The sequence below is a fragment of the Carettochelys insculpta genome, chromosome 18 (assembly GCF_033958435.1).
Source record: "Carettochelys insculpta isolate YL-2023 chromosome 18, ASM3395843v1, whole genome shotgun sequence".
In the NCBI taxonomy this organism is placed as follows: Eukaryota; Metazoa; Chordata; order Testudines; family Carettochelyidae; genus Carettochelys; species Carettochelys insculpta.
The window spans coordinates 3,163,385-3,181,897 of record NC_134154.1 but is presented as its reverse complement, the minus strand read 5'-3'; the positions used below and the strand labels follow the sequence as shown (position 1 = coordinate 3,181,897).

At 48.6% G+C, this 18,513-nt stretch overlaps 1 protein-coding gene across 4 annotated transcripts in view; it reads left to right on the top strand.

Moving 5' to 3' along the window:
- Positions 1-18,513, top strand: part of GGT1 (gamma-glutamyltransferase 1) — a 57,008-nt gene that overhangs the window by 9,408 nt on the left and 29,087 nt on the right. For 3 of the 4 annotated variants that reach the window (XR_012648052.1, XR_012648051.1, XM_075013066.1), the window contains exons 2-4: positions 14,646-14,819; positions 15,538-15,665; positions 15,920-16,009. Coding sequence is in view for 2 of the 4 variants with exons in the window: in XM_075013066.1 (XP_074869167.1) it covers positions 14,650-14,819; positions 15,538-15,665; positions 15,920-16,009 (388 nt within the window). In the remaining 2 variants the exon portion in view is untranslated. The remainder of the gene's footprint in view (positions 1-14,645; positions 14,820-15,537; positions 15,666-15,919; positions 16,010-18,513) is intronic. The other variant, XM_075013067.1, reaches the window with a different exon arrangement.

Sequence of the window (18,513 nt, the reverse complement as noted above, 5' to 3'; positions counted from 1 at the left end):
TACCTTTTGATGCCTGATTTAACTTCTTGTTTCCAAATAGAGCATTGCAGGCTTAAGGAGACACAGCATTTTTGTATGATATGTCTTTTTGACCATCACCCAGTTTATTAATGTTATCATTTTTACTGCTTAAAAGAGCCAACAATAGGCTTATAATTGTTTTGCTGTGTCTATAAACTCGTGAATTATTGTGTATTATACTTTCATGAGAGATCACAGTTTGATCATTACCTCTTGACTTGCTAAGACTTTCCAGAGATGTGAGGATTAATGAGCACTTTCTAGCATTAAAAACATCACTCTGTTCTGCTATAGTCCCTATCTAGCTCCTCAATGGTTATTGTGCTTGCCGTTTGTGAACCTTAACTCCTACCCTTGCTTCATTCTTCACATGGGCTTGCAAATGCTAAAGCACTCTTCTCCAGTGATTCAGACTGTGGTGTGTCTTACTAACTACCAGAGTTATTTTGTTTAGGTGGATGCCTCGTACAGTACATTCAAACACTGTCATTATTTCCACTTTTGTGCCTTTAGCTCCAACTGGGATTGGTTTACCTTTGTCAGACTTCAATACTGAGAGCTCTGTGTCTTGTATTTTCTTTTCTGTGTCTCCACTTTGCTAACTTTTGTCATGTGTTTTAAGAAACATCTGCTCTTCTTTGTGCAAACTGACGTGGATGGTATAATCACTCCCAGTGCATGCAACTCTTGGTTTTCCAGACACTGCTTGTTTTTCCGGATTTCAACATCCCACTTACGCACTGCCTGACTGAACTGCTTCATTATCTCTCACCGTTTTAAACACATATTAATTCCACACATACTTCGAGCTACATTGTTCACTCTGTATTGTTATAACAGTCTTCAGCTAGACACTGCATGACATTAAGGAGGAATGTCATCAGACCTTGAAATTATCTCTGTGAATCTTGTTCTTAATTCTTAAACTAAGGTTAAGATGGAATTGTTGATTTGCATCACTAGTCTTTAAGTGGGCAATGTTTAACAGTATCCCACTTTTGTTAGCTTGTATCTTCAGTTTTTATTTTTTCCTCTGTAGTTCAAATTTCTAGGCTCAGAATAATTAAATTTTGATGTGTAAATGTTGATTTCATCATATGACCCGTTGGAAGAAACATTTCCCTCTGTGAGGATTTAAATTTACAGATAGGCAAAATAAGAAAAAATTTGCTTGAGAAGTTATTAGCATTTGATTTCAGGATACTTCCTTTGTATATTTTGATGTGTTGTGTTAACAGTTTGTGTTTTAACGATTATAACCTGTTAATTTTTAATCTCAACATCTGTCATTAAATAGTTGACACTCTATTGTCTGCCCTTCCATAATTCCCTGCAGCTGTGAAAGAGTGAAAGAGTTAAAAAAGTTAAAAAATCAGATTCAGCCAACCTAGATATTTCTAAGTTGGAGTCTACTCTTGTCTTGTAATATAGTTTACTTTAATTTCTATCTAGTTACATGACAATAATCCTTTAAATACAAACATTGAATTATGTTAGCAGTACTTGATTACTGTTCTAGCTCAGTTGAATACAAATACTTTTTTGAAGCAATAACATTCCAAGTAAGCAACTGAATAGCGTTGCGTTTGACACTGTTTGTTGAACTTTATGTTCCCATGATATTAGCCCATCAGACACAGCTAATTAAATTCTTTTAAATTTAAATTCCTTACTGTAAATTTCCTACTTGATTAAGATGTTGCTTTTTAAGCACAATACCTGTATATACTGTAATTAATTTACATATGCTCTTCTGGTGACTGGTTTTGTTTTATTTTCTTCAACCATCTTTCAAAATCAAATTTCTTTTGTTAATTTTGGTTGCCATCTGAAATCCTGGCAGAAGAGCCCTTGTTGACAGAACATAGGATCAGCTCCCTGGAATAATCACGTAACATTGATCAGTACTTCCATCTGTTTTGTTCTTACATGGCGAATTGCATGAGAATCAGTTAGTCAGTACTGACATCTAATTGGCTTTCCCCACCCAAACTTCAATTTGGCTTTAGGTTTCAGGGTGACTTTAACTTTTGTGACAGCATCAGGCCAGAGGGCAAGCTTGCAAGAGGGGAGAGGCAGCTCTAAAACGTAGCCATGCCTCTGGCTACTCAGGTGTTATCACAGGCAGAGGTGGGAGCAGCAGGGAAGAGGCAGCTATAAATCATTTAGGGCTAGTTGGTCCCACCTGAGGCTGCCAGGGGCCTTTTAAAGCCTTCCCCCAGGGAGGGTGGCAGGAGAGAGGTGAGGAGGAGGTTGGAGAGAGGTGGGGGGATGAGAGCAGACAAGGAAAGCGTTAGAAACTAGTGAGGGAGAACACCTATGCATCTGCGCTAGAAGTTGCAGCGTCTACACACATTTTCCCTTACTTCGAAGTCGGGAGCACAGTTCCTGGGAATGGAGTAGTGCCCTACTTTGAAGTTGATCCTCAACTTCGAAGTTGTACTTCAAAGTAAGCAACTCTGAAGTTATTTTTGCAGTGCAGCCATGGCCCAAGAGTATCAGAAACAGCAGGGGAGGTGAGGAGTTCCTGCAGGAAGTGTTTGGAGCTCCTTGGCCCTGGTAACCTCAGGGCCCAGCTAGAGTCTGGGAGGGATGGGTCACTCAGTCTGGTTGGACCAGGGGGCTTTACTTCTTGCCCTTTGAGCCAAGGGACCAAAGCCTGAACCCTGGCAAGAGCAAGCAGGCCCCATACTGTGGTACAGTGAACTGAATAGAGGTCTGGGGCCCAGGCTTGGTACTGACCCTGCCACACTTTATAGTTACCTGGCACTTCTCCCTGTGCTGGCATCTCAGAATTTAGCTGCTGGTGCTAAGGGCTTGGTGAGATGTGGGGGGGATCTGACGTATTAGCACCGGATGAACTGAAATGGCTGAGAAGAGCCGTAAGAATGACCCTGAAGACCAAGAAGTTCTCCAGAAGCAGACTTGGAATAAATGGTCAGGTCACATTTATCTGTGCTGTGTGTTTAGGACAGGCTGATGGATAAAGCAAGTGCTTCCCATTTTAGACCCACTGGTCTGCTCGACTGCAAGTGGGGGAAAACTCCTGTTTTTTGATTTATGGGATGAGTCTGATTCTCTGTACATTAAATATTTTACGTCTTGGGCACCTGGTGACAAATGCAAGGCCACCTAGGACTGTATTGCAGCTGCGGCCAAGGAGGGCAAATTGCCTGTTTCAAAGGCAGAAGGTACCAAATGCAGAACAGAATTCCTATTTCCAGCTAGCAATGTTGGGCCTATGTCCTACAGCTGCACTGCATCAGTTTCATTGAAGGGAAATGATGTGTACTTACACACCCACAGTTCTTTACAATGGTACACAGAACAGGACTCTTATTGTTCTGTGTAATGTGTTCACAACCTATGAGTTCTTAAGTGACTCTATCAAATTACAGTGTTACAGGATCCCAACACTTACCTCTCCTAAGGATTATGAGGCTTGTCTAATAATACCCCTACAGAAGTTCTCTGTAAGGACTTATCTTGGGAACTTCAGAGTGAAAAGTGTAAACCTTTACCGGTTAAGCTAAAAGACCAACCAAATCTGTCAGCTCAGGTGCAGCAGGAAGCTCAGAAACCACTTAGCGTGGTCTAGCATTAAAGGAGGACAAAGATCAAAGTAGTAATACCAGAGATAATACTAGCATAAACCTTAGAACAACCACTAGAGGCTGGTGTGTGTGAATAGAGACAAAATAGACCAATTCTTATTTAGGTTCAAAAGAAACAAAAATCTTGAATGTTTTCTGCACCAATAACACGGAAATACCACCTGAAAGCCTTGTCATCTGAACCTACTCTACACATGGTCAGTATAATCTCTGCCTTTACTGTGGTGTTGGTAATTTTCTTTTTCCTCAGTGCTAGAAGGTGTCCCATGGAGCAAATAACCATAGCTTAATTGGCAGTGCAGAAATGATGAGCTGGGATGTTACTGCACACAGAGGCCGTGTCTACACTAGCCCCAAACTTCCCATGCGCTCATGGGAATAAGGGGACTTCGAAGTAGGCGGGATCCTTTCGAAAAGGAGCCCCATCGGGACGAGCCGCGCGGTGGCGAGGTGTGTCAATTTCGAAGTGCCGCGGCCGCCCGCATGCTAATGAAGCGCTAAATATGCATTTCAGTGCTTCATTAGTAAACTTTGAAATGGCCATTTGCGTGGACATTTCGAAGTTTGGGGCTAGTGTAGACATAGCCAGAGAGTGTGTGCTGCCCCTGACCCTACTAACAATTGGAAGAGGTTTTGGATGAATGCAGAATTAGACCACAGCATCCAAGGATATAAACAATAGCTATCTAGGCTTGCATAGAATGTCCCAGAAGAATCATTTGCTTTCTCTGTTACATAGCGGTGATGTGAGTTCATTGCCTCACATGTGAGCAAGGAAATGATGGTTTAGTTGGCTAAATGGATATATAATTACTGCAAACCTACCTTTAGCGGGAGAATGAAGTGACTCTTGTTCTCTAGCAGCCTATTGGCAGGTGCTGTTATAGGCTGAACCTCTCTAGTCTGGCACCCTCAGGATCTGACTGGTGCCGAATGAGAGAATTTGCCGAACCACAGGTCAATATTGTCTAGTAGCATTACCAACACTTCCACTCCTTACTGGGCTCTTAGAAGACAATTGGGGTAAATGAGAATTAAATAGCAGCACAGAGCACTGAGAGCTAGGCCTGCTGGCTGTAAACAAACTTTATGGGACCACAGGAAACTTGGCCACACCTATGACAAGTGGACATCCAGAAAGCTAAAATCACGCTGGACCACAAATGTTGCTGGACAAGTGTGCCGGACTAAAGAGGTTCGACCTGTACATAAGTACAGAGATATTTGGGAAAAGGCACTAACAACTACATCTGAAAGGAATGGTCCCCAGGTAACCAGGACTCCTACTCTTAACTGTCTCAGAGGAGTAGCCAAGTTAGTCTGTAATTTCACAAAATACAAGTAGTCCTGTGACACCTTAGAGACTAACATTGATTAGGTCATGAGCTTTTGTGGGTAAAACCCACTTCCTCAGATGAATGGAGTGGAAAAAAAGAAATTATTCATTCACTCCATTCAAGGGCCGGTGCCCTCTTCTTAGGCGCTGCACTGGTTTCTTTGGTAGGGGAGAATCTAGACAGCTTTCTGCCTGTGGGTTTTCGACTTACGGACACAAATGTTGTTGGCTGCTGGAAGATCTGGGTAAAAATCAGAGCTATTACAATCGGATTCAGGAGGTCTCACTGTCACCTCTATGCTGTGTGCTAGAAATGCACAGCTAGCTGCTAGGATGGCCCTGTGTTCCTGACAGCTTCAAGGAGTCCTCGCCTGGAATTCCTGGTCCTGTGGGCCACTGTGACCTCAGACTTTAAATGACGTGCATATGGAAAGGAGCCCTTCTGATGTCGAGGGGGAAATGCTAAATTCTGACATGCTTCTTGCAGTCACCTCTGGCCATATCCCCTTTTCAAGCCGACGTTGAATAAGCTGAAGAGTGGTGCTCCAGGCAGACCCTACTATTTACACCACTGCTTTTTCCCTAGCTGTTAAGTGGAGTGCCTGGCAGCATTCACACTATCACCTAACAAACCTTTAGTTACTTGAGTGAGGCCCCAGAGCAAAGCTGAGAACAGAACAGAGCTAGGCCAAATGCTTTAAGCAGACCTCAGGTATGAAGTCCCAGGTGGTTCAAACTTTGCAGTGGGCTAGAGACCCCTTGGGCCCCCCTTAAGTGGCTCCTTTATTGCAGAGCTGACAGCGGTAGGTGTCTGCAGAAGGTGACAGAGCAGAGCCATTGTGGGTGGAACAGTTGAGTGAACACAACAGACTACTATTGTCAAACCCTCTCTCACTCTTCCCTTTTGCAGACTAAAGAATCCTGGTTCCCTCAGCCTCTCCTCACGAGTCACATGCCCTGACCCCCTAATCATTTTCGCCATCTGCTGGACTCTCTCCTATTTCTCCACATCTTTTTTTGTGTTGGGGTGAGGCGGGGAAATGAACACAAGGTTCCAGATGTGCCCTCACCAGTGTCAAATAGAGGGCCTTGGTCTCAGCTGCTCTGAGCCCTAGCCCTACCCTCGAGGGTCTCTCTCTCTCTCCCCACCGCTTAGCATCCTCTGCAAACTTACTGAGGGTTCAGTACAGCATCCAGATCATTCATGGAGACGTTGAACAAAACCATCCCCAGGACTGACCCCTGGAACACTTCGCTTGATACCAGTGGCCAACCAGACATTAAGCCACTGAGATGGAATATTTAGCCAGTTTTCAATCCACCTCAAAGTCCATTCATGCAAGCCAGAGCACTTTAACTGGCTGGCAAGAGTAGTGTGGGAGTTCATAACAAAAGCTTTGTTAGAGTCAAGCTATATCACATCTGCCACTTTCCTCATATCAACAAAGCCAGTTACCTCCTCATAGAAGGCAATCAGGTTGGGTCAGGCATGAGTTGCCCTGGGTGACTCCATGCTGACTGTTCCCGGTTACCTTCCTCTCCTCTGAGGGTTTCAAAATGGATTCCCTGAGGACCTGCTCCGTGATTTTTTCCTAGGGACTCAGGTGAGTCTGACTTGTCTATAGTTCCCCAGATTCACCTTCTTCCCTTTTTTAAAGACGGGCACTAAGTTTGCCTTTTCCTACACTTGCTTCATTGATTTTTCAAAAGGCATTTGACAGCATAGATCAGAAAGTGACTTGAGTGGTGTTGGAGTCATATGGAGTGGATAGCAGACTGATACGGTTGTCGAAGGATATCAATGACAATGCGGAGGCAGCAGTGAGGACATGCAGGGAGTTGGAAAGTTGGTTTAAAACAAGTAGAGGTACAAGACAAGGAGATCCAATATCGCTAAGTATCTTCATCAGACATCTGGAGAGAGCGATGGACAAGATCAAGGAAGAGGTCGAAGAGCTATCGGTGCACGGGAAAAGAATTAACAACTTGAGGTTCGTGGGTGATATAGTTAACATTGAGGAAGATGAGGAGAAGCCAGCGAAAACAGTGCAGGTGCTAAGCGAAGAAGGGAAGTGGTGTGGACTGATTATGAACATGGTTGAAACAAAAACAATGGTATTTGGAGATAAGGAAATAGGAAGGGAGATCAGTGTGGATGGGATTGAACTAGAAAATGTAGAGAAGTTCACAGATCTGGGGAGCAACATAACGTATGATCTAGACTGTAAGAAGGAAATAGCGGCTAGAATAGCGAAACAAAAAGCAGTCAAGTAGCACTTTAAAGACTAGCAAAATAGTTTATTAGGTGAGCTTTAGTGGGACAGACCCACTTCTTCAGACCACAGCCAGACCAGAACAGACTCAATATTTAAGACACAAAGAACCAAAAACAGTAAGCAAGGAGGACAAATCAGAAAAAGATAATCAAGGTGAGCAAATCAGAGAGTGGAGCGGTGGGACTATTTTGGTAGTCTTTACAGTGCTACTTGACTGCTTTTTGTTTTGATAGTGTATAGACTAGCACGGCTTCCTCTCTGTTAGAATAGCGAAAGCAAGAGCAAGTTTGAAGGCGATGGATAAGTTCTGGAAAAGCAAAGCAATTAGCTTAAGAACGAAGCTTAGTGTCTTGAAAATGTGTGTATTCAACAGCATGTTGTACGGATGTGAGACATGGGTAATAATGAAAGATTTGAAAAGAAGAATATTGGTGTTTGAAAGCAGTTGTTATAGAAAGATTCTGAGAATAGGATGGATGCAGAAGGTCACTAATGAGGAATTATATAGAAAGATACAGCCGAACAAGAACCTGCTTCAGAAGGTTATGAAATGGAAGCTGCAACTATTTGGAGATATTTGCAGAATGAACGACGAACGAAAAATCAAGATCCTGGTATTTGGCATAATGGACGGTTCGAATAGGAGAGGCAGACCCCACAGAGAATGGATTGATTATATTGGTTGGTGCAGAAACTAAGCCGCTGTGCACTGGACAGGGAAAGATGGAAGGAAATAGTGATAGAGACATCAGACACCAATGGGCGCTGAGCTTGTGGTTATTCATGATGATGAATCATCCAGCACCTCCCCCGGTCGCCATGAGTTTTCAAAGATAATAGCCAACGGCTCTGCAATCACATCGGCCAGCTCCCTCAGCACCTGGGCGGTACTGGATCCGGGCCCATGGACTTGTGCATGGTCAGCTTTTCTAAACAGTCCTTAACCCGCTCCTTCAAAGCAGAAGGCCCCCCCCCCGGCCCCGCGCACTGTGCTGCCCCGTGCGGCAGTTGGGGAGCCGACTTTGTGAAGATGGAGGCAAAAAGAGCATTGAGTACTTCAGGTTTTTCCACATCACCTGTCACTAGGTTGTCTTCCCCTTTCAGCAAGGGTCTCACACTTGCCCTGAGCTGCTTCTTGTTGCTAACATACCTTTAAAAACCCTTCCTGTTACGTTCACGTCCCTGTCCAGCTGGACCTTCTCTAGCCTTCTTGATCACACCCCTTCAGGCTTGAATCTCCTTGCCTGGCAGTAGCTAAGCTGCTGTTTTTAAATAAAGGTTCCATATGTTTAGGACTGTTTAAGCTGTGACACAATTAACATGACTCCCTGGTAAAATCGCTCTTCCAGCCATAAAGCTGTTGCTTGCTGTTCTTCCCCTGCAAGAATTAAGACAGGTCAGACTTGGCCTTGAATTTCCTGCCTAGCTCTGGCCAGTGTCACAACCATCATGTCTGCGGAGTAGTTGTAGCGCCTTTTAATTGCTCGATAGCTCCTCTGTCCTGGCCCCCTGCTGCTGAGAAGGGCTGTCTGACTGAAATACTAACAAAGCTGCCACAGAGCTGGCTCTGGCCAAAGGTTAGAAGCACTTGCAGAACGCCGCTTGCTAGAGAGTTCCAGCACCCGCTAGCTGCACAGTCATTGTTCTGACTAGTCCCTGCAATAAATCCCTGGAGAAAAGAGACAGCAGCGTCAGCAGGAAAAAACTAAGCTGGTGTCTTAACACACCTGTCTATGCCACTTAGCCAGAGGCCTCAGGTAAGTACTGAGATGTTGGGCCTAACATTGGCCAGGACTTTGTAAGCTCCAGGCTGCAACACTCACAGGCTTCGTTCTTAGCTTCAAAACTGCAGTGCAGAAGCTCTCGTGTATGGCGGGGTCGGGTGGGGGATGCTGCCCACTAGTGGTTGGGCCAACAAAAGGTGAGGGAACCTGGTCGCTTTCCTTTAGCTCGGGCAGCGGAGACGTGTGTTCTTGGCTCTGATTCTAGTCTGGGCTGTGCTCAGGATTGCCTGCTTTTAGGTAGCTCAGTCCTGGAGCTTCCTACAGCAGCCAGTTCCCGCCCCCCGCCCCCCGCTTGCTCTCTTCCCTGGCATGATCCATCTCACGCTGCTGTGTTTGGTTGAGGTGGCTTCTCCTTCTGCTGGTCACAGGTCCGTGAACATACGGTGTCCTAACTGGCCCTTCCAAGTGCATGATTTTTCTTCCTGCTTTCTTGGGACTTGGCCTCAAATGACAGTAGTTAGAAACTCACCGCTTAGCTCTCAGGAGCCGCTGCAGGCTGGGGGCCTGGTCTCCTGGGGGAGAACGCATTGGATGTGCCACTATTTCAAAGCTCTGAGGTCACTTGGAAGAGCTGAATTCTGAACTGAGCATTAAGCTGCGACACTCACTGGGACAGTGACGCTTGAATGCAGTGCTCAGCTGTCTCATACGCACCATCCTGAGGACGCAGCCTGGCAGAGCTGCACTGGCTCCAGGAGTTGCTCCCAGGTACAGAGGCAGAGGCATGGACACAACCATTCTCTGTGTCTTTCCAGCTGTGCTGAGATGAGGGATGAGGTCCCTTTTGAAGTAAAGGGCTTAGGATAAACCCTCCTCCTCCCGCCACTGTACGAATGGGTCACCTGTTGGTGAGAAGTGACGCTCTCCCCTGCTACCCCACACCAGAGCCAGGCCACTCCGGACATGGCTGTCAATGAGTCAGAGGTTCAGGCTCAGGCCGGGGGCCATGGGACTGTGCCCCCTGCTGCAGGGGTAGAGGTGCCGTCCTTCAGCTGAGCCACTGAAAAGAGACGTCTCCCGCCCGACGACAAGCCCCATGGCACTTTCTGTAAGGTGCTGAGGACAGGGCCCATGCGCCAGCCTAACAGGCAAAGCGGCCTGTAAGAGCCAAGGCTGAGGGAGCGACTGGAGACATAATGGCCGCTCTGTTTCTGTGCACAGTGACTGTATGGCAAGTACGCCCTTGATTTTAGCCTGGTCTAGTGCAAAGCAAGCTCTGAACCTGCGCAGAGAGGCTCTGCCCTTCCCTGTTTGCTGCCAGTCATTAAGACTCATGAGCTTCATGGCAGAGGCAGTAGATTTGCTTTGTAACAAGCTATGGGACGTAGAAAGCTTTCAGTGCTTGCATAGGGGGAGTGATGCAATGGCTATTAACAGACAAAGGGGTGGGGTGGCAGATTGACCTGTTTGGCTGCCATGGTGTGTAGGCTGTTCAGCTAACTCCTCTCCAGTGGGCCAACTCACCCACTCTGCTTCCGTCCTGGCTGTTCTGCGTCCTCCAGCAACCTCAGCACTGGCCTCCCTGCAGCTGGTTGGTCCTGCATGTGCTGCTGCCACACAGCAGGGAGAGTTAGGGTAGGTCTTTGCTACCTTGAAGATCGACCTGGTGAGGATTGATCTTCCAGTGTTCGGTCTTCATCTCCTCGTAGGGGGCGCATGAAATTGAACAATCGGGGCTTGACAGGTGACCCCTGTACTCCTCAATCTCGCGAGAAGTAAGGGAGGTCTCCCATCAACTTCTGTCTCTGGGGACAGCCAGGCAAGTCGAGCTCAGGTAAGTCGATTCCATCTATGCCATTGCCGTAGCTGGAATTGTGTATTTACCATCAACTTTAAGGGCTAGCGTAGACCTGGCCTCGGTCTGACCTCTCTGGAAATCACATCCTGCTTTGGGTCTGTCACTGGACAAGGTCATTCCTTGCTCGTTGCACCCAAAGCCTCTGCCTGGTTTCGCTCTGTGCACAGCAGAAGGTTTGGGAAGGTGCCCGGGTAGCAGGCCTATTGCACTCGGTGCACTGGTGTATTAAATCCGTGCCTTGCCTGTGCCTTTCGGGAAGGGGGAAAAGTCACGAGCAGTTAAAAGAAAAACGTTCAGTTTCTTGCTTCCGCTGTGGCTGTTCCTGGAGGGATAAGGGACTGCAAGGGCTCCAGTGCACCTTGGAATGGGAAAAAAGACAATTCTTGAGCACTCTGCTGGTTGTGCCCCCTACTGTTGGAGGTGCCTGTATTGACATATGGCTTCTGGAAAATTGAGGGACAATGTAACTCATAGGCTATGTCTACACGTGAAGCCTACCTCGAAGTAGCTTATTTCGATGTAGCGACATTGAAATAGCCTATTTCGATGAATAACGTCTACACGTCCTCCAGGGCTGGCAACGTCGATGGTCAACTTCGACGTTACGCAGCACCACATTGAAATAGGCGCAGCGAGGGAATATCTACACGCCAAAGTAGCACACATTGAAATAAGGGTGCCAGGCACAGCTGCAGACAGGGTCACAGGGCGGACTCAACAGCAAGCTGCTCCCTTAAAGGGCCCCTCCCAGACACAGTTGCACTAAACAACACAAGATCCACAGAGCCGACAACTGGTTGCAGACCCTGTGCATGCAGCATGGATCCCCAGCTGCAGCAGCAGCAGCCAGAAGCCCTGGGCTAAGGGCTGCTGCACACGGTGACCATAGAGCCCCACAGAGGCTGGAGAGAGAGCGTCTCTCAACCCCTCAGCTGATGGCCGCCATGGCGGACCCCGCTATTTCGAAGTTGCGGAACGCGCAACGACTACACAGTCTCTACTTCGACGTTGAACGTCGAAGTAGGGCGCTATTCCCATCCCCTCATGGGGTTAGCGGCTTCGACGTCTCGCCGCCTAACGTCGATGTTAACATCGAAATAGCGCCCAACACGTGTAGCCGTGACGGGCGCTATTTCGAAGTTAGTCCCGCTACTTCGAAGTAGTGTGCACGTGTAGACACGGCTATAATGTCACAATTGACTAATGTGGGTATTAATGTACAATTGTATCTTTGAGTTGCTGTGATACTAGAATTTGAAAACATGCTGGTCCACCTGCGACATCATCGTCCGGCACTTATAACCTTCCTTCCAGTTTAATTTGAGTTCTGAACTTGGGGCTTTCCCTGCTCACGCCTCTTCTGCTCTCATTGGACCTGCTCCCTTCTCACAATGTAACACAATCTATCCTAGATGCTGGCTGTGTTAATGACTCCATCTTGGCCGGGCTCTTTTGGAAGAAAGGTTGGTGAGTCTTGCGAAGCCGTTCGCTGGATTAAAATGTTAGCAAAAGCTGCTGGGTTTGAAGGGCTCTGTGCTTATAGCTGGGACAATAGTGATGCCATATTAAGAGTACATAGGCAGAGGTGGATGGGGCAGCAAGTATATTACAGAGTAGGCCTGTTAATGGATGAGGAGGGAGAATTCACTAACCCTTCTAAAATGGTAGAACTGCAGACCCACTCCTTGTAACTGCAGTTCAACATGAAAACCAAAGACTTTTCTAGGGATGGTGCTGATAGAATATACTTGTGAATGAAAAATACATCTAGGGTGGGGAATTGCTGCAGATCAGCAGGGCTGGGGATGGCCGCTCATTGATTTACTGAGCTACTGGCCAGGAAAAGCTATGGAGAGCTAGTGTAAAGACAAGAACTGAGCGGAGGAATGAAATGTATAGATTTCCTGTGAGGGGAAAAGGAGGTTGTAGGGAGAGGAGAAGCAGTGCTGGTAGCTGCCCTCCAGTAAATCTAACTTACTCACTTACTTAAACCCGTGTACTCCGAGTGGAGCACAGGTCATCTACAAGTCTCCTACTTCACTCCGTCATGGGACAAAACTTCTAGCTGACTCCAGGAGAAACCCAGTTGTTGTCCTTCAATCTCAGTAGATCTTCTTTCTCCATGTTAGCCGAGGTTATCTTCTTTTGCTTTTTCCTTGAAGGTTCCATGTGAGAGCTTGATGGACTATGCTGGATGATGGTTTTCTGAGAGTGTGGCCCAGCCACCCCCACTTTCTTGTCTTGATTTGAAAGTCAAGTGGTTCTTGTCCTGCTCTGTTCCAAAGCTCCTCAGTTGTGACAGTCTTGCCATTTGATGTGAAGGATGGACCTCAGGCATCTGCTTATGAATGTCTGTAGCTTGTGATTTAAAGATTTTTTTAGTACTCCAGGTCTCGCATCCATACAAGAGCACACTCTTCACATTTGTGTTGAAGATCTGTAGCTTCATCTTTGCAGATATTATTCTTAACGCCAGATGGGATGGAGAGTCTTGAATGGCAGTGGTATCCTTAGCTGTTCCCCCGTCTCTGCCCGTAACACTCCCCAAGTAGGTGAACTGCTCCACATCTTCCAAGTCATCCCCCTCCCAGTGCAATCATGATGTTTTTGGATGGGTTGATCCTCATATTTCCCTTTTTAATGCTCAGTCCAATCACTGAAGCACTTTTGTCTAGAGTTGCGGCTTTTCTTCTATGCTTTCATGCTGGTGTGAAAGGAAGGAAACATCATCAGCAAAATCATTGTCCTCTAGCTGTTTAAAAAGTGTCCACTGAGTGCCCCTTTGATGGCCATCTGTTGTCCTTTTCCTAGTCCAGTCCATTGTGATCAAGAACAGGAAAAGGTGACAATAGGCACCCTTGTTGCACTCCTGAGAGTATGCTGAAGGGTTCTGTCAAGACAGCATTGTGAACAACTTGGCGTGTTGAAGGTTCATACGTTGAATGGATCAGGTTGATAAGTTTGGGTGGGATGCCATGGCGTTGCACCCATTTCCACAAAGTGTCTCTGTCAATGCTGTCAAAGGCTTTTTCAAAGTCTATGAAGGTTATGTACAGGGGGAGTTCCACTCAAGCGACTGTTCTATGATCACTCTGAGAGTAAATCTAGCTTGGGGCTCTAATGAAAATATTGGCTCAGATGCTGAGGCAGGGACTGTTTGTTTCCTTTATGCTCCAGATGCTCTCATAAGTAGGAAGCTGCTGAAGTAGCCCAAGCCAGACAGAGATGAGCATCTTAATTTTGACCAAATTACAAACGGTTGAATGACGGGCATGTGGGGATGTAATAGAGCTGGAGACTGGCAAAGCATCTGTTAGGGGTCCTCAGAGTTAACTGAGGTGGGATGGTGTTTAAGCACTGCCCCACTGGTACCGAGGGCTCTCTGTCTCGCAGGACTGCAAGAACAGGCCCGCCTGATGACTTTGAAATACTTCTTGGCATGGGGCTGAGTTCTGAAAGGCAAAAGGGGTAATCAGCCCCGGGGGGCCTAACTAAAGGCTGTTTGAGGTAGGTGCTCATTCACACAGGTGCCCTGGGAGAGCTTGTGACCTCCCTCCCTTCCAGACGGAGTATCCACAGTCTCTAGTTTCTCTGACTGGAATGAGCCTTTGGCCTCCATCAGCTGCTCTTCTCTGCACTTCCCTGCTTTGGAGAGGAGACAACTGGGTGAGAAACCAGAGCGTGGAACTGGCTAGATGGACATTCATACCCACTGTACAACACAACCCTCTGCTGGAGGCCTGTCTGAGACCATGTTCAGGAACCCCTGACAGGCTCTGTGCAGGTTGCCTGCTCACTCTGTCTCTCTTTCCACAGAAAGATGAAGCAGTGCTATTTGGTGGTTGGCCTTCTGACTGGCATCCTGGTGGGCTTGGCCCTTCTCTTTGGGCTTTTCTTTGGGCTGCGTACTGGCCCCTGGCCCCAGGCTGTGCACCTCTACAAGAAAGCAGCTGTGGCTACAGATGCTGGGCAATGCTCAATCATTGGCAGGTATCTCTCCTTACTCGCATCCAGATGTTGCTTGTAGCTACTGTCACAAAATCAAGGGCACAAACCAGTGGGGCTGACAGCCACCGCAGGCCCCGAGGCAAGGTGGGATGGTGCGGGGATCGGCGCCACACCTCCAGAAGGGGTGGGGCACAGGCAGAAGACGCAGGACCTAGCGAAGTCAGTGGTGCTGGGACCACCCATCAGAGACACACGGAGTTGGTGCAGCAGTGCTGCCATGTGGGTATTTCAAAGGGCCCTGGAGCTCCAGCCACCATCACTGCTGAAATAGCTGCAGCCAGGCCTCTGGGCCTCTTTGATGTGCCAGGCCCCAGGCAAGTTGTGGTCTTGAGGCAGTGTGTGTGGCCCACACCCACAGGTGGTGCTGCTTTATAGAAATTGTCCCGTAAGCTGGGGAAAGCTCAAGAGTAGGGGATGTGCTTAGTCACCTGCGGGCTTGTTCCCTGGGAAGTCGCCCCAGGGTGCCCTTGGCTGAGAAAGCGACTGGATACTGCTTCCCTCCTGCCTTTGTGCTGAAGCAGACAACCCCTGGGGGCCCAGGAGCAGGCGGAGAGAGTGGTGGCCGGGCTAGGAGGCTAAACTCTTCTAGCATGTGCAGCCACGAGAGGTGCCGCATGGAACGTCCCTCATGAACGTGCCACAGCCGAGGCTGCTGTGCTGTCGTGGGACTATGATTTGGTTCTCTTTTTTGCCTGGACAGGGATATCCTTCAGCAAGGAGGATCTGCCGTGGATGCTGCAATTGCAGCTCTGCTCTGTGTAGGCCTCCTGAATCCCCACAGCATGGGAATCGGAGGGGGTCTCTCCCTCACCATCTACACCAGCACAGGTAAGAGGGTCAGTGGTCTGTAGGGGCAGTATTGCCATGGGAAGGTAGCTCTGCCAATTCAAGCCGATTGCTTACGGCCCAGGACAGGGTGGGTTTGATAGACTTCATAGTCTGCCACGACAGGTGGGTGTGCTCAGGCACCGCAGCCGAGAAGGAGCCGGTTCTCTGTGCTGTAGCACCCCAGTCGAGAGGTTCAGTAACTGCGTGTGCAGAGCGAACAGGGGATGCCATCCTAATTCCTTGTGTTTTTCAAGGGAAAGTAGAAGTCATCAATGCAAGAGAAGTGGCTCCCAAAAATGCATCCCTGGGCATGTTTGGGAATGACTCCGAGCTCTCCCTTAAAGGTAAGGAGAGGTCAGGTGGGGCTGATGCATTGATTCCGGTAGGTGGGCCCTGAGCTACTGTTGCAAAGTCACCTTGGCTGAAAGCGCGCCTGACTGGTCTGCATCTTGTGGCTGGAGTTGGCTCTAACTACCCACCTGGGGCTTTCCCCGTCACAACATCCCCAGCAATCTCTTCTGCCTCCTCCCGATTGCCATTGTGTGTCTTCCCTTGTCCAGGAGAGCTGAGTACACTGCTTTGTCCATGACCGTTAATCACAGCAGCATCTGTTGTCTCTATCATACAGAGAACGAAGTAGAAAATCTACCTTCACGTACAACTGTTAAGGGACCATATTTTGTATTGCCCTGAACAGCATAACATCTGCCACTTCTTCCTCCCGCTGTGACAGACGAGAGTCCCCGCTGTTAGAGCGTGTCTTTCTGGGGGAGCCCTCACTCGACAATCTTAGTAGTGATGGCTCCAGCTGGAGAGCAGGAGGATCTGGAGGAGAGGCAGAAATTCTTCTGACAGAAAATAGAAACACACCAAAGAGACGTTAAACAGCTCAGTAAGGGTGGGCAATAATTTTTGCTGGCGGGGGCCGGGGGGAACATTTTGGAAAGTAGTCAAGGATCAAACTTTAGTATGGTGGGAATGGAGGGTCTGGGGCGGAGGCTGTGTGCAGAAGGGAGCTTGGGGCATGGGTCTGGGGTTTGGGAGCTCAGCGGGAGTTTGGGTGAAGGAGGAGGTTGTGACCTGGGCCGTGGGGTTGGGGTGCAGGGTCCAGGAGCGGGTATGGGTGCAGGAAAGGATTCTGATCCGTGGGAGTGGACAGGCTGTGATCTGGGCCAGGGGGTTGGGGTGCAGCAGGGGATACGGGGTCAGGGAGGGGATAAGGGTGCAGAGGAGGATGCTGGCCTGGGGGAGAAGTGTCAGAGGCAGTTGTGACCTGGGGCAGAGGAGCAAAGAGAGTGCAGGGGGTTTGGATGAGGATGTGGGGCAGGCGGGGTGTTGACTTGGGGCAGGGAGCCGGGGTGTGGCAGGGGGTGGGGTGCCAGGGGCAGGCTCTGGCTGGTAGGTTCTTACCTAGGCGGCTTCAGGCCAGCAGCCCAGTGGGGCCCTCAGGCAGGCTCCTTGCCTGCTGCAGCCCCAGGCCACTCAAAGCAGTTGGCTGCTGGGGCCTTGTGGCGCGGGGCAGGGAGGCTGCATGTGATGCCTGCGCCAGAAGCACAATCCTCTGAACTCCCATTGCTTTGACACCAGCCAATGGGAGCCGCGAGGATCATGCAGGGAGTGGGGGCTGAGTGCAAAGCCCCCACCCACAAGGCTCATGTGGCGCCTAGAGGCATGTGGCCCCAGCAGCTGGCTGCTTTGAACAGCCTGGGGCTGTGGCATGCAGGGAGCCTGCCTGAGGGTCCCAGAGGGCCACGGGCCGGATCCAAAGGCTTGGTGGGCTGGATCCATTCCACAGGCCATATTTTGCCCTTCCCTGAGTGAATCAAGCTGAGTGCTCAGAATCCTCTGTGGGCCCTTGGAAACCACGTTGTATTGGTAGGGCAGAAAAGCCGGGGGTGGAGAGGGCAGAACCGGGATCTGAGGAATACACGGTCATTTAGGGTAGTGCCAATGACTGGCTACAGAAGGAGCAAGTCCTTGCACCAAGCCACACATTGAAAACCCATCCACGTGAGTTTCATGCACAGTGCTGCATGTCCACACCCCAGAGCCAGCCTATTGCAGATGGCACCAGGAGGATGCAGTGAGGCCTAGGCTTCAGCTCTGGTTGCATTGGTGTCCTTTACTACAGACTGAACCTCTCTAATCCAGAACTCTCTTGCCCAGCAAACTCTGTAATCCAGCATGATTTCAGTTAGCTGGATGACCACTTATTGTGGGTGAGGCCAAGGTTCCTGTGGTCCCATAAAGTTGGTTTCCAGCCACCCGTCCTGGTGCTAAGTGTTCTGAGCTGTTATTTACATCTAATTTACCCCTAAATGGTTTCTAAGAACCCAGTAAGCAGCTGAAGAGTTGGCAATGATGGTAGACAATATTGACCTCCCGTGGTCTGGCAAATCCTCTTGTCCGGCACTGGTCAGATCCCAAGAGTGCTGGACAAGAGAAGTTCAACCTGTACAATGTTTCTCCCCTTCATGGATGGAAGCCATAAGCTAGTTCATCAGTTCAGGTCCCTCTAAGTCACACTATCCCATGCTCCAAGGCTTCATATTGGGTAACACACCAGACTCTCTTGCTGCTGGGCCCTCTAGGGTTAGCTGCTTCAAGAGTTGCAGAACATGGACAGGGAGTGACTGGACGCAAAGCAGCTGCATCAACTAGCACGATTACCCGGATGGGCTGAACATACGCAAAGATGAAGGACAGGGCCAGCCAGTTCCTGCAGACCTTTCCTATGCAACTGCTTCCTCGTTGAGCAGGAAGCAGAGGAAAGCAGCATTATATGCTGAAAATGCAGGTTTGGGTCAAGGGGGCTTTCTGATTTGAGGCTGAATTCAGCAAGGAGCTT